At 38.5% G+C, this 21,742-nt stretch overlaps 1 protein-coding gene across 2 annotated transcripts in view; it reads right to left on the bottom strand.

Moving 5' to 3' along the window:
- Positions 1 to 697: 697 nt before the first annotated feature.
- The window catches only part of LOC122539404 (TBC1 domain family member 14-like), a 98,305-nt gene continuing 77,260 nt past the window's right edge, over positions 698 to 21,742 (bottom strand). For both annotated transcript variants that reach the window (XM_087980042.1, XM_043674207.2), the window contains 6 exons: positions 20,730 to 20,824; positions 18,234 to 18,305; positions 15,592 to 15,720; positions 9,741 to 9,850; positions 7,696 to 7,954; positions 698 to 4,588 (listed from right to left, as the gene is read on the bottom strand). In XM_087980042.1, coding sequence (XP_087836168.1) covers positions 4,523 to 4,588; positions 7,696 to 7,954; positions 9,741 to 9,850; positions 15,592 to 15,720; positions 18,234 to 18,305; positions 20,730 to 20,824 — 731 coding nt within the window. In that variant the 3' untranslated portion in view covers positions 698 to 4,522. The remainder of the gene's footprint in view (positions 4,589 to 7,695; positions 7,955 to 9,740; positions 9,851 to 15,591; positions 15,721 to 18,233; positions 18,306 to 20,729; positions 20,825 to 21,742) is intronic.

Genomic DNA, 21,742 nt, shown 5'->3' with positions numbered 1-21,742 from the left:
AGACCAGCTGTCATATATTCACTCTGAAAATTCTCTTCTGAATAGTTGAGGTCAGATGCCAAGTTCTATCTTGAAAAGGTCAGTTTTTCCAGTTATCTACATTATGCTTTGAGACTTGAGAAGATAAGAGACTTAAAGGTAAAGAAAAATCATACGATGAATCTACACTCATTCTAACGTACTGTGGAAAGACAGAAGAGAAAATGGGCAAATTGATTTTTCAATTACTTCCACTCGAATGCTTTTTGTAATGATTAATTTGCCCTCAGACCAAGGAAACTGAATTCCATTGTAGAATATGACAAGGAATTTTATCACCAGACAGGCATTTAATTAAAATTAAGCTTCAGACTTTTACACTGCAATTTTAACATTTGCTTCAGTCCAGCAATATTTTAAACAGAAATGGTAAAGTAATGCTATGAAAATTCAAGTAGACGATATAGCAGGAGACTGAAAAGAATATTATGCTGCATTTGGCCAGTCATATGGTGATGTTTTAAGTTCAAGCTTCCAAAACCTTGCTGAAGGCAGTGCCAGGATATTTGATTCCATCTTTAAATGTTAAGTTCTGCCCTGATGTTATGGATATGGGCATATTGATGAGCTCCTTTCTGAATAGTATCTCAACTTGATAATATGGAAATGTAGTCACAGTCGTGGAGCTGCCGAATCAGATCAAAAACGTACAATGTCAAGCATTTCACTATGTCTTTATTTAGAGATCTTGTGGAAAACATCTTATTTACATTTGAAGGAAAATTTTATATTCTGTAATTACTTTAGCTTATTTCACAATTGGCTGAACAAACACTCTCCAGTCTCAATTTACAACCAAAGAATAATAGGGTATGTACCATTATTAAAAATGGCAGGTGCGCCTTTTTAAATATTAGTTCGTAAAGTTGAAACAATGTCAATTACATTCCAATGATTATACAATTAAAGCAGTTAAAATGTGAGAAAATCACTTCCAGTGTTAAAATTGCAGAAACGACAAAATCCAAAAATCAGGAGTGTCACCCATCCCAAACAAAAGTGTAAGAAATAAATCACACTGCTGGGAAAAAAGAAAAAGTACTGTGCATGGTCATCCAAAATATATGAACAAACGTAGACTTTAAACATTTCAATCTGTACAACTTGAAACAATTAATTTGATTGAGATTTATAGATTTATATACACATCACAATTGCATTGTTCTGTCATTAAGTACCTCAAATCTAATCAAATTAAAGAAAATGTTATTCTCAATAGCACCCCAAATGAGGGATATTTCATGATAAATTCTCTCAAAAAGAAACTTGTGCAAATATTTACTTATTGCAGCATTTAACTCTTCATACTACTACAATAAATCTTCATTTATGTGATGACTCACATCTATGCACAAAAACTGAAAAACGTAGCTTAACAAGTTAGACAAACTCTGTAACATACTACACAAGTGCAAATAACTTACCTTCTGCTAACTGGCTTTCAATATCATTCCATTCAAATCTCTTACTGCAGTCAGTGGGAAAGTAGTGGCTAAGTTTATAGCTCACTGTTACCTTTTCTATGGGGATAACGGTACTGTTTTTCAAAGAAGTTTTAATCCAGATAAATAATTAACTTTGACCTAGCTGATTTTGCACATTACTCAATAATACAGGAATGTGATTTATTTTGGGTAATCTCACATACATTTTGTTTCAGTTAAATTTTAAATCTGCAAAATATATAATCTTTTGCTGTATTTGGTTACAAGCAGAGTTTTCAAGTATAGGATCAGTTTTGGATTTTCTTTTTCCAATTTGGGAATGATTTAGTGCTGCCTCATCTCTGCTGATTAAAGTCCTAATACACATGAATTCACTGAGTAGTTTGCATAATAATCACATAAATGTAAAACAGTTGATAGTGACATCAACATTCCTCAAAAGGAAATCTTAGGTCACATGTGCAACAGCTAAAATGACATTGAGACTCAGAGGTCATCACATCTTTCTGTTCATAAACCCGAGTTTCCTTATCTTTAGAGATGCAAATAATGATGTTAAGTTTAAACACATACACATCCTTGATTGCATATTGACTATAAAGCATTTTAAAGGTGAAATATAAGCAGTGTTTGAGGTTAATTGAGAATGCAATAATTTGGAAGCATTTTAGCAGAAGTTGACCTGATAACTGCAAATATATTAACCTGACAGCATGGAACACAAGTCCAGTGATGCAACTAAATGTTGCCGTTTTAAACTTTTGGTGTTAGCTCACACTCAGGATGTTACTGGGCATATTGTTGGTCAGTGACTGTCCTGATGAACAAGTTACACATTCCTGTTAATTCAGTAACTCATCCCAACATGTATCATAACAAATCTCAATAACAAAAAAAAATAGCAATTAGATTTCACTTCAGAACTGGGCTGGTTAACTTCGCATGTCAAAAATATCAGAGGTACCTTGGCGTTTGTTTATGCTAAACAGACATTAAGGTTGCAGGTTCTACTTTCATTGCTTTCTGCAAGTCAGCTGTTTGCAACTTACAGATGGTGGGCTACTACAGTTCGATACAGAATTCATTTCTCATAGCTGATGAGAGAAAACAATGGTCAGTGGTCATTGTCAATATTAAATTATTTCTGCTGGAATGTACCTGTTGAGAGGGAGCAGGGTGAACAGCAATTATGATACGGTGTTCAAAATGCTTACCAACAGTCACTGTTTAAGCTCAAACTGCACTTGAGCCACATGGCTGTGCTACCATAAGTCTACTCAAACAAGTTATCTTAAGAACAGACAAAAGCCACGGACGGACTGATCATTTCATGCAGAAATGATCAGAAATATTAATGCGCATACATTTTGAAAATTATTGTATTCATGGCCTTTGCTACTTCAAATTAAAATACATTTCCAATAGCTAACAATTACAAAGTGATAATTTAATTCAGTGATATAATGAACTGAATGATTAGTTAAGTTAGGAACATGCTTGGAATGCCAAACTGCAGTCAGTGTTTTCCTCAAGGCTTTCAGCTTCCCATCTCTCGAAGGTGTCAACTAAATTGCATCACAGGTACTGTGTTGCCTTAGAGACCAACCTTTTTATTTCTACCAGATGTTCATATATGTGGACCCTCAATGGAAATATGTATAGCAATTAGGAACTGGGACTTGGTATGAATTTCTAATCACAAATTGGAGGTAAAAGTTGCTATGGACAGTCTAAGGATCAGAACCGACTACTATTGGTCATTATGGGTTAGACAAATCTGTCTTTTTCACAGAGTCACTAGAACCAAGTGAATGATTTATGATGGGAACCAGAATCCAACTGTTTTTTTCCACATTCATACTTTCAATATATTAAAAGGATAATATGAAGCTACTGGTACAATTTAGTAATGATAAATGAGACTGTTTCTAACTGTTTTGAACAGCTGTTAAAAAAAACCCTGCTAATTAACTTCCCTTTTTAACATTGTGGTATACATCAAGACATTTATTGTTTGATCACAAAACCCAGCCTTGAGTTGGATATTGACAAGCAGTTCGCCACACATTTGATTGCACAAGCACCAAAGGCATCTCACTGTACCATGAAATAACATTAAACTCAATTACATGTGGAAGCTAATTTCTCTTTTACTAATTGCAATGGATACAGTAAGTGATTGTAGCAATGGTCACAAATGAATATGTAAGTATTATAACAATGACTGGTGTGTAGCGTGCAAAAAGAAACACTGCTCCTGAAAGTCATATTTTTGTACATTATTCAATATGTTTAACGTTACACTGATACTTATTTGTCTAAGCAGTGAAATGACAATTGCATTCCAACGAAAAGATTCAGTGGTATGACAAACAGCAATGATACAGCCACAGTTAGCCACCTTCTTGAACTCAAAGTGAGACAAGGTTTGTGTTAAATGATTAGGAATGCAGGTACCCATTTAAAAAACTATTAAAAAAGTGGGAAGATGAAGTACCAACATCTTTGAAATGGAGCTGAAGTCTGATGCTTCCAACTACAAAACCCTATAAAATAATTGGAAACATGGATTTGTGGTCTAAGTTCAACATTACTAAGATGCTGTGTGAAATAAGGGCAGCCAAAATGAAAGGGAAACCATGCTATCAAATTTATGACTCCATTCCATTACATGTAATGTGAGATTGGACAGATGCATTTGTTAGATCACATACTGATCAGAGTTATGACCTCACAGGCAGTGGTATGAAAATAAAATGCTTTATGCAAAAGTTGATCAAAAGCAACCAAATTTAGTACTTCTGTTGTACTATGAAATTTAAAAATTGTTCAGCTAAAAGTCATATGATACACTGGGTGCAGCTATTCAAAATTCTGAAAGTTACATCCATGATTTCAATTATACCCATATATTCTTTTAAGGCTAACCTCAGTGTATCAGGTAACTTGAGCATCATAAAGACAGTAAGAACCCCAATTCTGCAACTCACAAAGTCTGATCTGCTTTGAATATAACACCAAATGCGCCATGATGCCAATCATCGTTTCAGGGCTGGGCTTCCTTTATCCACTTCCTTTGTATCTTTCTGCAGTGCTGATAATACCTGAGTGTGCAAAATGTTTTGAAAATTAAAGAATCCTGAAACCACTGCAACATTTTAGATTATTACTTGGAGTTAAATCTTGATAAATGGAGTTGCTTCAGATAGAAAACTGAGCACACCATGTGGTGCAGACAGCCATTCAACTGGGAATAGTAAAAGGGTATGCAGCTGTACTAAGGGATGGCAGAGATTTGGATACTTGCTATTCTCTACAACATGTAGCAAGTCCCAAAGGCTGTACTGCCTACCCAGTACAAGAGTCAATGATCTCTCCTCTGGGCTGGAGGGGAAAGTAGAGGAGAAGAACATGGCAATGGAGGAGAAGAATCCAGTTGGCAAGGTTCTCCAGAGTATTAACAACATAGGTAGGGCCAAGGAGGAGAGTCTCAAGGGAGTCTTAGCAGCTAGGATCTGAAATAAATACCAGACTCACAAAAGGAAACATCTAACCTCTGGAATACTACCTGAGTTACACGCAAACTGGCCTTGGGAACATTAAGGTCAGAAGTTTTAAATACAAGACTCCAGGAATGATGTGGCTGGTGGAGAGAAATGTATTTTCATCAGTGGGCCATTGGCACCAATACTGAAGAAACTGTGTGTATGGAATGGTCAGGTCAGATTTCAGCAAAACACCACTGCAACCAGCGTCTTGGTGAATCATTACAAAGCTGTGGAGCGGGTTTTAAACTGAATGGTGGACATGGAAGGCTCACATCATATGGGGAAATTTGGCAAATTAAAGACCAAGAACAAACAAAGACCGCAGACATGGTGACCAGTGAGTGTCCATAAGGCACAGGTGTACAGACATTAGTGCATCAAGAAATAGGGCCAGGATAGAGGAATATCAAACTAACGGATGGAGAGGAAGGTTCAGGTGATTAGAGATCTCGATATCCAAAGAAAAAAGTTGATGCAATAGAAAAGTATATTGATATGAGCAAAGACAAGCTGAGTTGGATAGAAAGGGCAGAGTTTAAAAGTAACAGAGTAACGTTTATGCAGGGAATGGTAGTATAAAAAAAGTCACTTCACGTGAAAGTGCAGAGCATTTGAAATAAAGTTGATAAACTAATGGCACAAATAAAGAAGCCCAGCTTCACTGCCAAAAACATGGCAATAAGGTTACCAAGATACATAAGAAATGTTCCGGGGTACAGAACATTTTGAAAAGACAAGCAGAAATGGTAGTCCTGACAATAAGGGATGACGTAAGGACAATATTGATGAAGGATTTTTGCCACAAATATTTGGAAAAATAAATATGAGTGATCATTTGGAATAGCAAGCATCATAAACCAAATGCTTGCAGTAGTTTATAAGTTACTTGATATTAATTATACCACTGGGCAAAGCCAAAAAACAAGAAATTATTGAAGGTTACTACAAAGGCAATACAACAGCCCCATTGATGAGCTAAATCATCACGTAGACTAGACTAAATAAATTGGCAAAGGTGAGTTGGAAGACGACTTTATAGAATAGTATTGGAATTGTCTCCGAAAGCAAGGTACTGTGGAACCAACTAGCATTACAACAATTTTACATCTAATGGTATGTAATGAGGCAGGATTAATCAGTAATGTGTTAGTAAAAGATTTACAAGGAAATATGAATCACAAAACAACTGAATTTGTTGTTTGTAAACAACATACTTTATACAATATTAAAAATCTTCAACTTAATGCCAATAAAAGAGATAAGAAATTACAACTGCCTACAGTTGAATGGAAAATATAGGAATGTCAGTAATATATAGCAGGAAACATTTTTAAAAATTCAAAATGTTGAACCTAAGTATAGATTAGAAGGAGCAGCTTACAATGTTGCAAATTGTGGTAAGTTTGAGTGCTGAGATGTCCTGAAATTCTGCAAAAGGTTATTAAAAACTTAATAGAAAGGAAGAAAGTAGAAGGAAACTAAACTAGCCAAGAATATAATAAAACTGTTAACATAATGCTTTTACAAGCATCCAAAAAGGAAGAAAGTAGCTAATGTTGATCTTTTGGAATTAGAGGCAAGAATTGGCAGATACATGAATAAATAGTTTCGGCCTGTATTCACAACGCCAACATTTATACAAGAAATAAAGTATAAAACAGAGATTGATATGAGTGAGGAATTGGAAGTAACTAACACCAGGAAAGAAAAAGTACTGGAGAAAATCAAGGGAGTAAAATCTGAAATCCCCAGGACACGATGGCCTACATCGTAAAGTTAGAGAAGAGATGGCTACAGAAATAGTGGTTGTACTGACAATGATTTTCCAAAATTCCCTAGATTCTGGAATGATCACAGGTGTTTGGAAACTGGGAAATGTAACATCGGTATTCAAGAAAGGTTAGATACAGAAAACAAGAACTACAGGACAATTAGTCGGAAATCCATATTTAGAACAGCATGACATAATCGAAACAAATCAACATGATTCACATCAGGAGAAATGTCATCTGACAAAATTATTAGAAATTATTGAGGATGCAACAAGGATGGTAGTAGAGGAACCAGATGAAATATATTTGGTTTCCAGAAGTGATTTGAAAGACAGGTACCTGATGAAAGAGCATCACTCTAAAAACTGTTGGACTATAACCTGGTATTGAGAGATTTTTAACTTGGTCCACCTCAGTCCAACACCAGCTCCTCCACATCATAGCAACGAAATAAGAGTGGTTCAAGAACACATTTTCTGCTGGAAGGATAAGTACTCGATGGATACCTGTCTCAGGGACTTAACTGGTTGTAGTGTGTTACATTTTTTACAAGTGGAAAAATTCACATGGCAGAACAGAGATCTCCATGGCTTACATTCACAGATTAATTAGATAAATACTGGAACAAGCTAGTGTCGGAAATATCTCTGATCGACAGTAGAAATTACAAGTAGGCTGGCCCTGGGATGGATCGACAAGCAAAATTGTCAAGTCAGCTGCACATGTTCCAAAAACCACAATAAAATTCAGCCCAGTTCTAAAATTTAAATCATAAATTTGACTGATGGAAGTTAATCACAATTAGCTTTGATTTTTTGCAATAATTTAAATATTGAACAAAATCAATACACTGCAGTATCTTTCTCCCATAGAGATTTATGCCATTCTTACCTGAGCCCACTTTTTATTTCTACTCTGCAAATTAATGGCTCCAATGGCTCCAAAAAGGTCCTCAGATGACATATCTTCAGGAAGTTTGGTCAGAAATTGTGCCATGTGGATAAAATCCAACTGGGTCAAAACATCCTCATATAATTTTAGGATTCCCAGAGCAGTTCTAAAGAGAAACTCCTCTCCATCACGGCAGAACACATCCCAGACACGGCATGCAAGGTCCAGTGGGAAAGATTTACTGTACAGAGTAAAGATCCTGAAGGGAATTAAATGCAACCATTATGCCTTGAGTATAACTGAAGAATTACAATAGCAATGAAATATATTTATTTCAAAAATAACAAACACCTGACAACCAAGATCTATAAAAAATGATTTTACTATTAAAAACATATTGTTCAAGTCAATCCAGATGGGGACCTTGCTATTTAGAATCAGAATCACAGAGCTTGGAAACAGACCTCTCGTTCCAGCTTGTCCATGCCGACCAAATAAACTGATCTGGTCCTCTTTCCCAGCATTTGGCCTATATCCCTTGAAACCCTTCCTATCCATATACCAATCCAAATGCCTTGTAAATGGTGTAACTGTATCCGCCTCCACTACATCCTCTGGCAGCTCATTTCAGACACGCACCATGCTGTGTGGAAAAAGTTTATCCTCAGCATGTAGTAAATTCATGGTAGTTTAAACATATTTCTTGTAAATACAAAACTCTACTTAATGGGAGGAAGCCCTATTCCAACTGAAGGACCAAACTTGAACATGGGGGAATTTCAGCTCCTTGTAAGTTTAATGGACCTATTTATGCAAGTTATAAGTAAAGCCATATAAGAAATACAGCTTTGTTTTATTTTAAAATCTGAAATACAAACATGCATCTTTCATTTTACCAGGACTCCCTAGCCAGGAAAGGCTAGCATTTGCCCTGGTCCTGACACTTCACCTTGTAATCTTTATAAATCTATGATAAATTAATAATAAGCATATTACCAATGTTTCGTAACAGTACAAATACAAATGTGTGAAGCAATCTGCTTGTGCTATTAGTGTTACATTTCTGTGTACCATATCTTAATCTTTTTGGTAAAAACTGTTAATGTCCATATTTATACCAGAAAGTGCCTGCAGAAAATGTCATACTGTAATTACATCCTTCCCTCAGTGAATCTGTAGTACAACTATCAGCCAAACAATATAATTGTAGTATAGCAAATATAAATCGCCTTGCTCATTTATATCATGTATATTGGTGTTCATGGGGTTTGCTTGTAATACATGATGGAAACTAGAAGTAACAAGAACTTCTGTTCCACAAAAAACAGAAAATTTCACTTAGAGTTGTAAGCAGCTGTATCCAGAATATCATCATTAAAATGTGAAGAGCTCATTGAAACTGTGTGAAGACCAGAGTTTGGATAAAATCAACACAGCCTATAGATTGTTACCTGAGGGGCAATCACTTCCTTGCTACAATTATTGCTATAAGTGGCAGCTTCGGAATGGACTTTTATGGGGCTAGAAAATGGTTAGCATCATTTAGCTCTATAGACAACGTATTGTACAAGGCATTAACAGTGCATGTGATGCAGGTAGCTTCCATATTAATATAAACATTTTACTTTATTAGAGAAATCTAAAAACAAAAATAGAACAACACAACACATATTGATGTATGTTAGTCTAGCTATTTGATATTCTCGAATGCCACTTTATCTTGACTTTGTAGTTATCAAGCGATTTAAACCATGGTGGAAAACAAAATCAAAGTGTGCTAAATATTGAGCTAGAGTTTCCATTGATTTAAATAAACAAATGTTACATAACTTTTTTTTTGGCTTATGAAAATGGAGGTTTCCCATTATCTTTTCCCACTCTCAGTGAGGAAGTACACTGTAATGGGAAAGATGTTCAATTATACTTCACCTTCTAATACTGTGCGAGAATATTAGTAATAACTGGCTCTCGGATTAATAAATTAGTTAAAAGCCAAAAACTTCATGACACCACGCAAATATAGACAACAGTAGAACATTGCTTACCAGTCAATTAAATAAATATCTGGGGTAAGGTTGTTTCTCTTGAAATGTGCAAATAACCTTGGTAGGTTTTCTTCAAAGAATACCTCAAAGGCTGCAAAATATTTCAACATCTATAGAGGGGGAGAAAGTGAACATCAATATAAAACGCAATAACAAATAACCAAGTCCTTTTTTCTGTTAGGAACAATATTTAGTTACAATTAAAAAAAAACTAAGAATACTTAGCTTACAACGATTTTAATTCACAATTTCAGATTACTAAGCAGTGGTTATAAAACTTACGATAATTACTAAAGTCTTTTAAGACCATAAGACATAAGAGTTGTATTAGACCATTCAGCCCAATGGGTCTGCTCTGCTATTTCACAATGGCTGATATATTTCTCAAACCCATTCTCGTACCGCCTCCTAGTACCTTTTAAAATGAACTTAACAATAAAATTATTTTCATAAAAACACTACATAGGAACAACAGTTCCCATGCGCATTTTATTAATTTAGGTCTTTTGAATATACTTGCTGTCATCTATAAAGTTTCAGAGAGACGTTTTGATCCAATAAACCATCCATGACTTTTTTGAAAAGCTTGGCAAATTCAGCTTTCAAGATTATATAGTGCTCATGTGGTCACCAGACTTTTGATCATTTTACCCCATCTTTGACCCTCTAGAGATGTAAAATAAGCAGAGCTAGATCTCTCTTCCTCCTGACACCCCTCTGACCCCATAAACTTAATATACTTTTGGAGTAGCTTCTTTGAAATGGACCTCATTGCAAAAGGATAAAAACTGTTGCTTTTTGTTAAGTGCAAATGGCTGTCCAATTTAAACACAGGTGCTTCAAGTTGCAGTTCTTTAACAAAGTTAATTGTGCAACATTAGCAAACAGGCAAGATATTTCTGTTAGAATAGATTAAGATTCACAACAATCTGTGCCTTGATATTTAATATTTTTATGAAAAACAACAGCACAATGCACTTAGCTTCAAAATAATTGCTACAATCACTTGAATTTCAGCAAGTTTACCCAGTGAAAAGTTTTATACACCAGAAGGAGCCTTGGTTTAATCCTGCAAACATGATAGCAGTGACTGAAGGACAGTTAATTTGTTAGAGTTAGAGTAGGTACAAGGTTTACTTGTAGCAATTTAGTACATTAAGCAGGAACTTGACAATGTCGTAAAAATATGATGTTTAATGCTTTACATTATTGAAACAAATTCTTTTATACCAAGCAATTCAGTAATTCAAGTGGTAAAATTATCGATGAAATATTCCCATTCCTATTTACACGTGACTACTAAAATGTTTTCTTAATGGTTTGTGCGAAGATTTGTAGCTCGGGTGCTCGTTGTTGTGGTTCTGTTCGCCGAGCTGGAAGTTTTTGTTGCAAACGTTTCGTCCCCTGGTTAGGCGACATCATCAGTGCTTGGGAGCCGCCTGCGAAGCGCTTCTTTGATGTTTCCTCCGGTGTTTATAGTGGTCTGTCCCTGCCGCTTCCGGTTGTCAGTTTCAGCTGTCCGCTGTAGTGGTTGGTATATTGGGTCCAGGTCGATGTGTTTGTTGATGGAGTTTGTGGATGGAGTTTGTGGATGAATGCCATGCCTCTAGGAATTCCCTGGCTGTTCTCTGTCTGGCTTGCCCTATGATAGTAGTGTTGTCCCAGTCGAATTCATGTTGCTTGTTGTCTGCGTGTGTGGCTACTAAGGATAGCTGGTCGTGTCGTTTCGTGACTAGTTGATGTTCATGTATGTGGATTGTTAGCTGTCTTCCTGTTTGTCCTTTATAGTGTTTTGTGCAGTCCTTGCATGGTATTTTGTACACTACATTAGTTTTGCTCATGTTGGGTATCGGGTCCTTCGTTCTGGTGAGTTGTTGTCTGAGCGTGGCTGTTGGTTTGTGAGCCATTATGAGTCCTAGGGGTCGCAGTAGTCTGGCTGTCAGTTCTGAGATGCGCCTGATGTATGGTAGTGTGGCTAGTCCTTTTGGTTGTGATATGTCCTCGTTCCGTGGTCTTTCTCTTAGGCATCTGTTGATGAAGTTGCGCGGGTATCCCTTTTTGGCGAATACCTTCTATAGGTGTTCCTCTTCTTTTTGCAGTTCTGGTGTACTGCAGTGTGTTGTGGCCCTTTTGAATAGTGTCCTGATGCAGCTTCGTTTGTGTGTGTTGGGGTGGTTACTTTCATAGTTTAGGACCTGGTCTGTGTGTGTGGCTTTCCTGTAAACCCTTGTAGTGAATTCTCCGTTTGGTGTTCTCTGTACCATCACGTCTAAGAATGGGAGTTGGCTATCCTTTTCTTCTTCTCTCGTGAATCGGATTCCTGTGAGTGTGGCCTTGATGATCCGGTGTGTTTTTTCTATTTCCATGTTTTTAATGATTGCAAACGTGTCATCAACATATCTGACCCAGAGTTTGGGTTGAATTTGTGGTAGGACTGTTTGTTCTAACCTTTGCATAACTGCCTCTGCTATGAGTCCCGAGATTGGTGATCCCATGGGTGTTCCGTTGATTTGTTCGTATATCTGGTTGTTGAATGTGAAGTGTGTTGTGAGGCACAAGTCCAGTAGTTTAAGTATGCCGTCTTTGTTGATAGGTTCAGCGTCCTGTTTTCTGTTCTGTATGTCCAGTAGGTTGGCTATTATATCTCTGGCTAGGCTTTTGTCAATCGAAGTGAACAGTGCCGTCACGTCGAATGATATCATGGTTTCTTCTTTATCTATGTGTATATTTCTGATGATGTCCAAGAATTCCTGTGTTGATTGTATATAGTGTTTGGATCCGCTGACCAGGTGTTTCAGTTTCTGTTGTAGTTCTTTGGCCAGTTTGTATGATGGTGTCCCTGGTAGTGATACTATGGGTCTGAGTGGGATGTCTGGTTTGTGTACTTTAGGTAATCCATAGAATCTGGGGGTGTTGTTGCTTTCCGGTTTCATTCTTTGTAGGTCAGCTCTGGTTATCTGTCTGTTTTTTTGTAGATTCCTTAGTGTGTTATTTATCCTATTGGTGAGTTGTGGTGTGGGGTCAAATTCCTTCATTTGGTAGGTGTTGATAAGTAGTTGTTGTGCTTTTTGGATGTAATCAGATTTGTCTAGGATGACCATCATTCTGCCTTTATCTGCTGGTAGTATGATTATGTTCTTATCGTTTCTTAGTGATTTCAGTGCTTCCCTCCCCTTGGGTTTGAGGTTATGTGTTTGTCTTTTCCTTATTATCATAGATACGACAGTTTGTCTCACTGTTTGTTGTGTCTCACTGTTTGTTGTGTCTCTTCTGTCAGTCCATTGTTCCTGAGTGTGCATTCTAGTGCTGCTAGGAAGTCTGCTGTCTTGGCGTCCCTGTGGTTGTAGTTGAGTCCCTTGGCCAGTATTGTTCTTTCCGTGTCTGTGACACGGAAAGCACAATACTGGCCAAGGGCAGACACGGAAAGAACAATACTGGCCAAGGGACTCAACTACAACCACAGGGACGCCAAGACAGCAGACTTCCTAGCAGCACTAGAATGCACACTCAGGAACAATGGACTGACAGAAGAGACACAACAAACAGTGAGACAAACTGTCGTATCTATGATAATAAGGAAAAGACAAACACATAACCTCAAACCCAAGGGGAGGGAAGCACTGAAATCACTAAGAAACGATAAGAACATAATCATACTACCAGCAGATAAAGGCAGAATGATGGTCATCCTAGACAAATCTGATTACATCCAAAAAGCACAACAACTACTTATCAACACCTACCAAATGAAGGAATTTGACCCCACACCACAACTCACCAATAGGATAAATAACACACTAAGGAATCTACAAAAAACAGACAGATAACCAGAGCTGACCTACAAAGAATGAAACTGGAAAGCAACAACACCCCCAGATTCTATGGATTACCTAAAGTACACAAACCAGACATCCCACTCAGACCCATAGTATCACTACCAGGGACACCATCATACAAACAGGCCAAAGAACTACAACAGAAACTGAAACACCTGGTCAGCGGATCCAAACACTATATACAATCAACACAGGAATTCTTGGACATCATCAGAAATATACACATAGACAAAGAAGAAACCATGATATCATTCGACGTGACGGCACTGTTCACTTCGATTGACAAAAGCCTAGCCAGAGATACAATAGCCAACCTACTGGACATACAGAACAGAAAACAGGACGCTGAACCTATCAACAAAGACGGCATACTTAAACTACTGGACTTGTGCCTCACAACACACTTCACATTCAACAACCAGATATACGAACAAATCAACGGAACACCCATGGGATCACCAATCTCGGGACTCATAGCAGAGGCAGTTATGCAAAGGTTAGAACAAACAGTCCTACCACAAATTCAACCCAAACTCTGGGTCAGATATGTTGATGACACGTTTGCAATCATTAAAAACACGGCAATAGAAAAAACACACCGGATCATCAACGCCACACTCACAGGAATCAGATTCACAAGAGAAGAAGAAAAGGACAACCAACTCCCATTCCTAGACGTGATGGTACAGAGAACACCAAACGGAGAATTCATTACAAGGGTTTACAGGAAAGCCACACACACAGACCAGGTCCTAAACTATGAAAGTAACCACCCCAACACACACAAACGAAGCTGCATCAGGACACTATTCAAAAGGGCCACAACACACTGCAGTACACCAGAACTGCAAAAAGAAGAAGACGAACACCTATACAAGGTATTCGCCAAAAACGGATACCCGCGCAACTTCATCAACAGATGCCTAAGAGAAAGACCACGGAACGAGGACATATCACAACCAAAAGGACTAGCCACACTACCATACATCAGGCGCATCTCGGAACTGACAGCCAGACTACTGCGACCCTTAGGACTCATAATGGCTCACAAACCAACAGCCACGCTCAGACAACAACTCACCAGAACGAAGGACCCGATACTCAACATGAGCAAAACTAATGTAGTGTACAAAATACCATGCAAGGACTGCACAAAACACTATAAAGGACAACAGGAAGACAGCTAGCAATCTGCATACATGAACATCAACTAGCCACGAAACGGCACGACCCGCTATCCTTAGTAGCCACACACGCAGACAACAAGCAACATGAATTCGACTGGGACAACACTACTATCGTGGGGAAGCCAGACAGAGAACAGCCAGGGAATTCCTAGAGGCATGGCATTCATCCACAAATTCCATCAACAAACACATCGACCTGGACCCAATATACCAACCACTACAGCGGACAGCTGAAACTGACAACCGGAAGCGGCAGGGACAGACCACTATAAACACCGGAGGAAACATCAAAGAAGCGCTTCGCAGGAGGCTCCCAAGCACTGATGATGTCGCCTAGCCAGGGGATGAAACGTTTGCAACAAAAACTTCCAGCTCGGCGAACAGAACCACAACAATGTTTTCTTAATCTGTTGCATCATTTCTCTCTGATACAAACTAATATTACCAAAAATGCTTTCACGTTGCTAGTGTTTGCAGAGCAGGTATGACTTCTGCTCAACAGTACCAGTCTGCATTACAGAGAAAGTCTCAACAGAACTAAATACAGAGGAAGTTATCCTTTCTTCTACTTTCCCACTCTTAGTTTAAAAAAGACTAGCTTAGAATGAGAAAAAAAATTGTTTTTTGTTCATGGGTTGAGGATGTCAGGGGCAAAGCTAGCATTTCATGGCCATCAGAAAGTGGTGACGAACTGCCTTCTCTGTGCAGAATATTACTTAAATTCTAGTTCTGTCATTTCATTAAACGATTGAAATCCATGAACATTTCATTTTTCCTCTACACCAAGGAATATTCATAATGACAAAACTAAAACATGAAAATACTCACAAGGCCATGGTCCACACGGAAAAATGCCATTTGACATGGTTTGTTCAATAAGTTAGCAAAGGCAATGAAGGCATCAGCAGTATCCAGATTTAGAATTAACACAGCTGCAATGAATGACATTCCCTGCACCTTTTGAGAGAAAATTCAGAGTGAATATAAAGTGGATGAAATTTAATCAACTGAATAGCTTTCATCCACAAACATTATAGATGTCAGCAAAATCAGATGATGATTTCAAAACTAAACACAAAGTTACAAAATGCACCCTAAACCCAAAGATAGAACTCGTTAGCATCCCCTTCAGAGAATAATTTTTGGGTGACTCTCACTGCGAATTATTGTTACCTTACATTTGAATGTTAATAGTTCAAATGTATATATTTCAGAATACTGTCCTATATTTTAACTTCAAACTAAAAGGCAAGTATTAAAACAATACAGCATTAAAACATCATATTCTCCACCTATTACCAGCACCAGAAAATTACAGCTTGAGCCTTCCTCACACATATTGCAGAACTGCTGAAATTCAGAAGCAATACGATCCCGTTAGAGCAGGTAAAGCACATTTTTTATCTAATTATTCAATATTTGGCGAGACTAAGCTAATAATGGAGTAAGACCAACTCTCACATAAGCCAACATTATGGCTCAGAAACCAATGTTAGTCAAGATGCAAAGGAGTGTAAGTGTAGCCTTCAGATGAGCTAATTCAAAGTTACACTGCAACGTTATACAGCGAGATGGGACAAACCAAATCATCTGCCGACATTTCCGCCACCTCCAAACAGACCCCCCACCAGGTATATATTTCCCTCCCCACCCCTTTCCGCCTTCCGCAAAGACCGTAACTACCTGGTCAGGTCCTCGCCCCCCTACAACCCACCCTCCCACCCTGGCACTTTCCCCTGCCACTGCAGGAACTGTAAAACCTGCACCCACACCTCCTTCCTCACCTCTATCCAAGGCCCTAAAGGAGCCTTCCACATCCAAAGTTTTACTTGCACATCCACTAATATCATTTATTGTACCCGTTGCTCCCGATGCGGTCTCCTCTACATTGGGGAGACTGGGCGCCTCCTCACAGAGCGCTTTAGGGAACATCTCCGGGACACCCGCACCAATCAACCACACCGCCCCGTGGCCCAACATTTCAACTCCCCCTCCCACTCTGCCGAGGACATGGAGGTCCTGGGCCTCCTTCACCGCCGCTCCCTCACCACCAGACGCCTGGAGGAAGAACGCCTCATCTTCCACCTCGGAACACTTCAACCCCAGGGCATCAATGTGGACTTCAACAGTTTCCGCATTTCCCCTTCCCCCACCTCACCCTAGTTCCAAACTTCCAGCTCAGCACTGTCCCCATGACTTGTCTGGACTTGTCCGACCTGCCTAACTCCTTTTCCACCTATCCACTCCACCCTCTCCTCCCTGACCTATCACCTTCATCCCCTCCCCCACTCACCCATTGTACTCTATGCTACTTTCTCCACCCCCACCCTCCTCTAGCTTATCTCTCCACGCTCCAGGCTCACTGCCTTTATTCCTGATGAAGGGCTTTTGCCCGAAATGTCGATTTCGAAGCTCCTTGGATGCTGCCTGAACTGCTGTGCTCTTCCAGCACCACTAATCCAGAATCTGGTTTCCAGCATCTGCAGTCATTGTTTTTACCCCAGTGAGATGGGGTTAAGTCACCATAGTCCCAGAGAGTGTGGTAACTGGTGTTGGTCTAACATCAGGGTCACCACACCTCAAGCAAAGGCAAGGTTGAGAAGGAGACACCTTCATGGTAACTCCAGCTGGTGAGGAAATTGAACCTGAGCTGTTGCTATCACACTGCATCAAAAACCAGCTGTAAAGTCAACTGAGCTAACTGACCCCCAACACAGAAGCGTTTCACAGGAGGCTCCCAAGCACTGAGGATGTCACCTATACAGGGTATGGAATGTCTGCAACACAAATTCCCAGCTTGGCGAACAGAACCACAACAAGCACCCAAGCTACAAATCTTCTCCCAAACTTTGAATTAATTGATGCTTTGTCTCATCAACAAGTCTTTGTGAATTTTCAGCAGTTGTGGTTTACTTCAGTTTGAGCATTTGTAGTTTTTCTAATGTAAGCAACATGCTGTTACTCCATTATCTCCACATTTTCCTAGCTGCTGATTTCTTTACCATGATCCTTCCAAATTAGAGAGATCAATTGGGTAACCCTGCAGTCAGAGCACTGTCAATGTCACAAAGACATATGAATGAATTACATTGATTGACTGGTTCTTTATTCAATTTCTCCTTGTCCTACAGTGTCTCGGATTAAACATGGAATTCAACTATGTTACCACGTGAAAGCACTCTCATCCTTCTTCCAGAGTTAATGCATATATTTCTAAGCTCAATATAGTCTTAAAATCATAAAGAGAAATCTCTTAATCATTGTAGTTCATTTACTTATAACGCAACTTCCAATTATATAGTTGTTGGCAAAAATATTCAAATGCACTTGACAGCTTGTTATCATCATCAAACAAAACTTAACGCTGAAGTGAGTTAAAATATTTGCTAAAAGGTGGGTTTTAAGTCATGTCTTAAAAATTGAAGAAAGTAGGAACGAGCTGGAAACATGACAAATATGCAAAAACTTACATATCCTACATCAGGTCTGTAACAGGTATATGCACCTAGAATGCTGTGCAGTATATCATAATAAGGACCTCCCTGTGAAAATAAGGAATTATCAGTTTTACGCTAGTGCAAATTTTAAACTCAATACTCAGAAAATGATAATACAAATGTAACAGTGAATAAACCCTGCTGTGACAGGTCTAACTTCAAACTGCTATGAAGTTTCCAAAATATACTATTTTAAAAATTAGAATCTGCTTTCAAGCAGCAATAGACTCTACAAAAGTATTCATCATGCTTCCAATTTTAAAATGAAATGACAACCATTGACCCAGAAACAGTCAAGGAAAATTTGTAATTTTGTTAAAATGTCTGCAGAATCCTATTGTTTATAAGAATACCATATATACTTGAGTAAAAGTTGATCCTTTGTGACCAAAAATCTGGAATTTTCCATATATCTCATGTAAAAATCAGCCCTAGTTCTTCACAGATAATAGATCAACATTTGAGTGTCAAGGTGTTATCCTGTACATAAATGTTACGATAAGGAAATGAATTTTGTTTGGTCCTATTATGTGTTTTGATGTACAATTCACACCAATGTTAGGCTACGGATTTCTCAAGTTCATTATCTAACAAGCACTACAATTAGTATGATCAGCATGATAGAAAGTTTACCACACTATCATTTCCAACACAAGATAGGCCGAGATGCATTTATTTCACTATAATTACCATGCAACTGTTGACAATTTCTCACAGTTACAATGACTGGTGAAACTGTATGAGAGTCAAAACTTTTGGTAACCTTTTCCAATCTGAAATAAAAACTAAAAATTTTAGCTTGAAAAACTAAAACAACAGTGGACAAAAGAAAATAGAGGGAAATGGAAGAATTTGGTGCAAATGTTTAGGATGCATCAGGTCAGAGTCAGGTGACAATCTCCCTTTGTCTGCAGCTCAGCTGAGCTCAGTTCCCCTGTAGCATTCATTGTATTACCGTAATTCGCTGTGCATGAATTTCAGACCCTCAATAGTAGTATCCATGTAATAGTCGACCCCATTAATTTAACCCTAACAAATGTCTACAAAATTTGACTTTTACACTAGTATATATGGTAGTTGTAAATAAACTTGAACCATTTGAATCAATTGTAAAAGGATTAATAGTACTATCCTAGCATAATAAGAAATAAGTGCCCATTTCACTGAACAATCTATGACCTGGAAGCATCACTAACAGGAAGGAAGTTAAGTGCCACCAGATTGTAAATGAGAGCTGCTAAGCAGATGAAGTTGAAAGTAATGACCCAGAGGCAGACACACAGAAAACATAGACAGAGAAACAAAAAGAAATATAATGAATTCTTGCACAAGTAGCAAATCACTCTCAGGAAGGGTCAGTTTTTTCTGTGTGGCAGAAAAGGAGATTGAAGCTCTTAAAGATACAATAAAAACTAGCTAAAACAGATCCAAACCCAAAAAGCAGGAGGAATAACCTGGAGATGTAAAAGAGACATTTTCTCAGAAACAGTCATATCTTGAACAAGATGTTGTTGGTTGAAAAGGAATTCCAAAGCTACAAATTAGGAGTATTGTGATCAGACGGAGAATGGCTTCATTGAAGTCTGCCTCATTATTAATAAACAGGACCATGAAATTTAGGGATGAAAGCTGTTGTGGAACACCTGACTTCCCCTGCATTAATTTAAAAATAAAAGGCATGTTGTATTACTGCCTAACTACATTATATGTGCTACAGGAGAGGTTTGCAGCTATCCAAGATCTTCATTGTATTAATAATTTCAGTGAAATTTACCTTTTTATTTAAAGTAACATTAACTCATGTGTGTTGATTTCAATTCATGTTGAAGTTATAAAAAGTGAAATCTTGTTGGTAAATATTTTCTAGTGGTTGATTAGTAAATTTGTTTATATTAATTAATTAGTTCCCTTCAGGAATCATAGCAGATGACAATTATTGACTGGTCCTAAAGAACTGGACAACAGCATTGCAAATGTTAAAACTTCAGTTTATTAGAATTCAGTAGAATTGAAAGCCTCTTAAAGATATATGTTTTATTCAAGCTAAAAATAACTGCCTTCACTTATTCAAGTCTAAGTTTTCTTTCCCACTTGGTAATTCTGTAATGATAGAAAACTAGCTTTATTAGATGAAAAGTTGCCATAGTGAATTTTATTGATTGGAAATTGGGAACGTTTTTATTTCAATCCTGAAAATCATGATTTTCTTTATTTTGGGGTAGGAAGGTTGAGGTGGGACTACTTGTGTGAAACACAAGTTGAAAATCAAGCTGACAAGTTCAGTTGCCAGTGTACTTTACAACTGGACAGTTATTTGGACATATCGTGATTCACTACAGATACTTTCAGAATCAATCCATCACACAGACAAACTACTTTGCAGTACATTGTGTATGCATATTTTCCATGAGACTTCTACCCAATTGTGTGCAAAACAGTTTCACAGATCAAAAGGCTCAAAACATTTACCTGCTGAAATATACAAAGGTTAGGAAAGGTGCGAGATATGTCCAACTTTATAAGCTCCAGACTGGCTTCTCGGTCTGCAACAGATAATTCTAGATCTGGAATGTAACAAAATATGCAATCATTCTGAGTCCCATAACATATTGGTCACCAGCTTGTTTTGTGGTGCTACAAAATGAGAATCTTCAATAAGCAGTCAAATATCAAACTTTTGAATTATCAAAATGGATAACCTTTTAATAACTCATTCATCAATAACATGATACTGAATATTAAAACTGAAAATGTGTTGCTGGAAAAGCGCAGGTCAGGCCGCATCCAGGGAACAGGAGAATCGACGTTTCGGGCATAAGCCCTTCTTCAGGAATGAGGAAAGTTTGTCCAGCAGGCTAAGATAAAAGGTAGGGAGGAGGGACTTGGGGGAGGGGCGTCAGAAATGTGATAGGTGGAAAGAGGTCAAGGTGAGGGTGATAGGTCAGACTAGGGTGGGGGCGGAGAGGTCGGGAAGAAGATTGCAGGTTAGGAAGGCGGTGCTGAATTCGATGGATTAGACTGAGACAAGGTGGGGGGAGGGGAAATGAGGAAACTGGTGAAATCCGAGTTCATCCCTTGTGGTTGGAGGGTTCCTAGCGGAAGATGAGGCGCTCTTCCTCCAACCGTCGTTTTGTTGTGGTCTGGCGATGGAGGAGTCCAAAGACCTGCATATCCTTGGTGGAGTGGGAGGGGGAGTTGAAATGTTGAGCCACAGGGCGGTTGGGTTGGTTGGTCCGGGTGTCCCAGAGGTGTTCTCTGAAACGCTCCGCAAGTAGCCGGCCTGTCTCCCCAATATAGAGGAGGCCACATTGGGTGCAGAGGATGCAATAGATGATGTGTGTGGGGGTGCAGGTGAATCTGTGGCGGATATGGAAGTTTCCTTTGGGGCCTTGGAGGGAGGTGAGGGGGGAGGTGTGGGCGCAAGTCTTGCACCTCCTGCGGTTGCAGGGGAAGGTGCCGGGAGTGGAGGTTGGGTTGGTGGG

This window comes from Chiloscyllium plagiosum, unplaced genomic scaffold (assembly GCF_037043375.1).
Source record: "Chiloscyllium plagiosum isolate Xiang-an unplaced genomic scaffold, Cpla_swu_hap1 HiC_scaffold_36, whole genome shotgun sequence".
NCBI lineage: Eukaryota > Metazoa > Chordata > Chondrichthyes > Orectolobiformes > Hemiscylliidae > Chiloscyllium > Chiloscyllium plagiosum.
The sequence above is the reverse complement of the archived record's forward strand: the minus strand, read 5'-3'. Positions and strand labels throughout refer to the sequence as shown.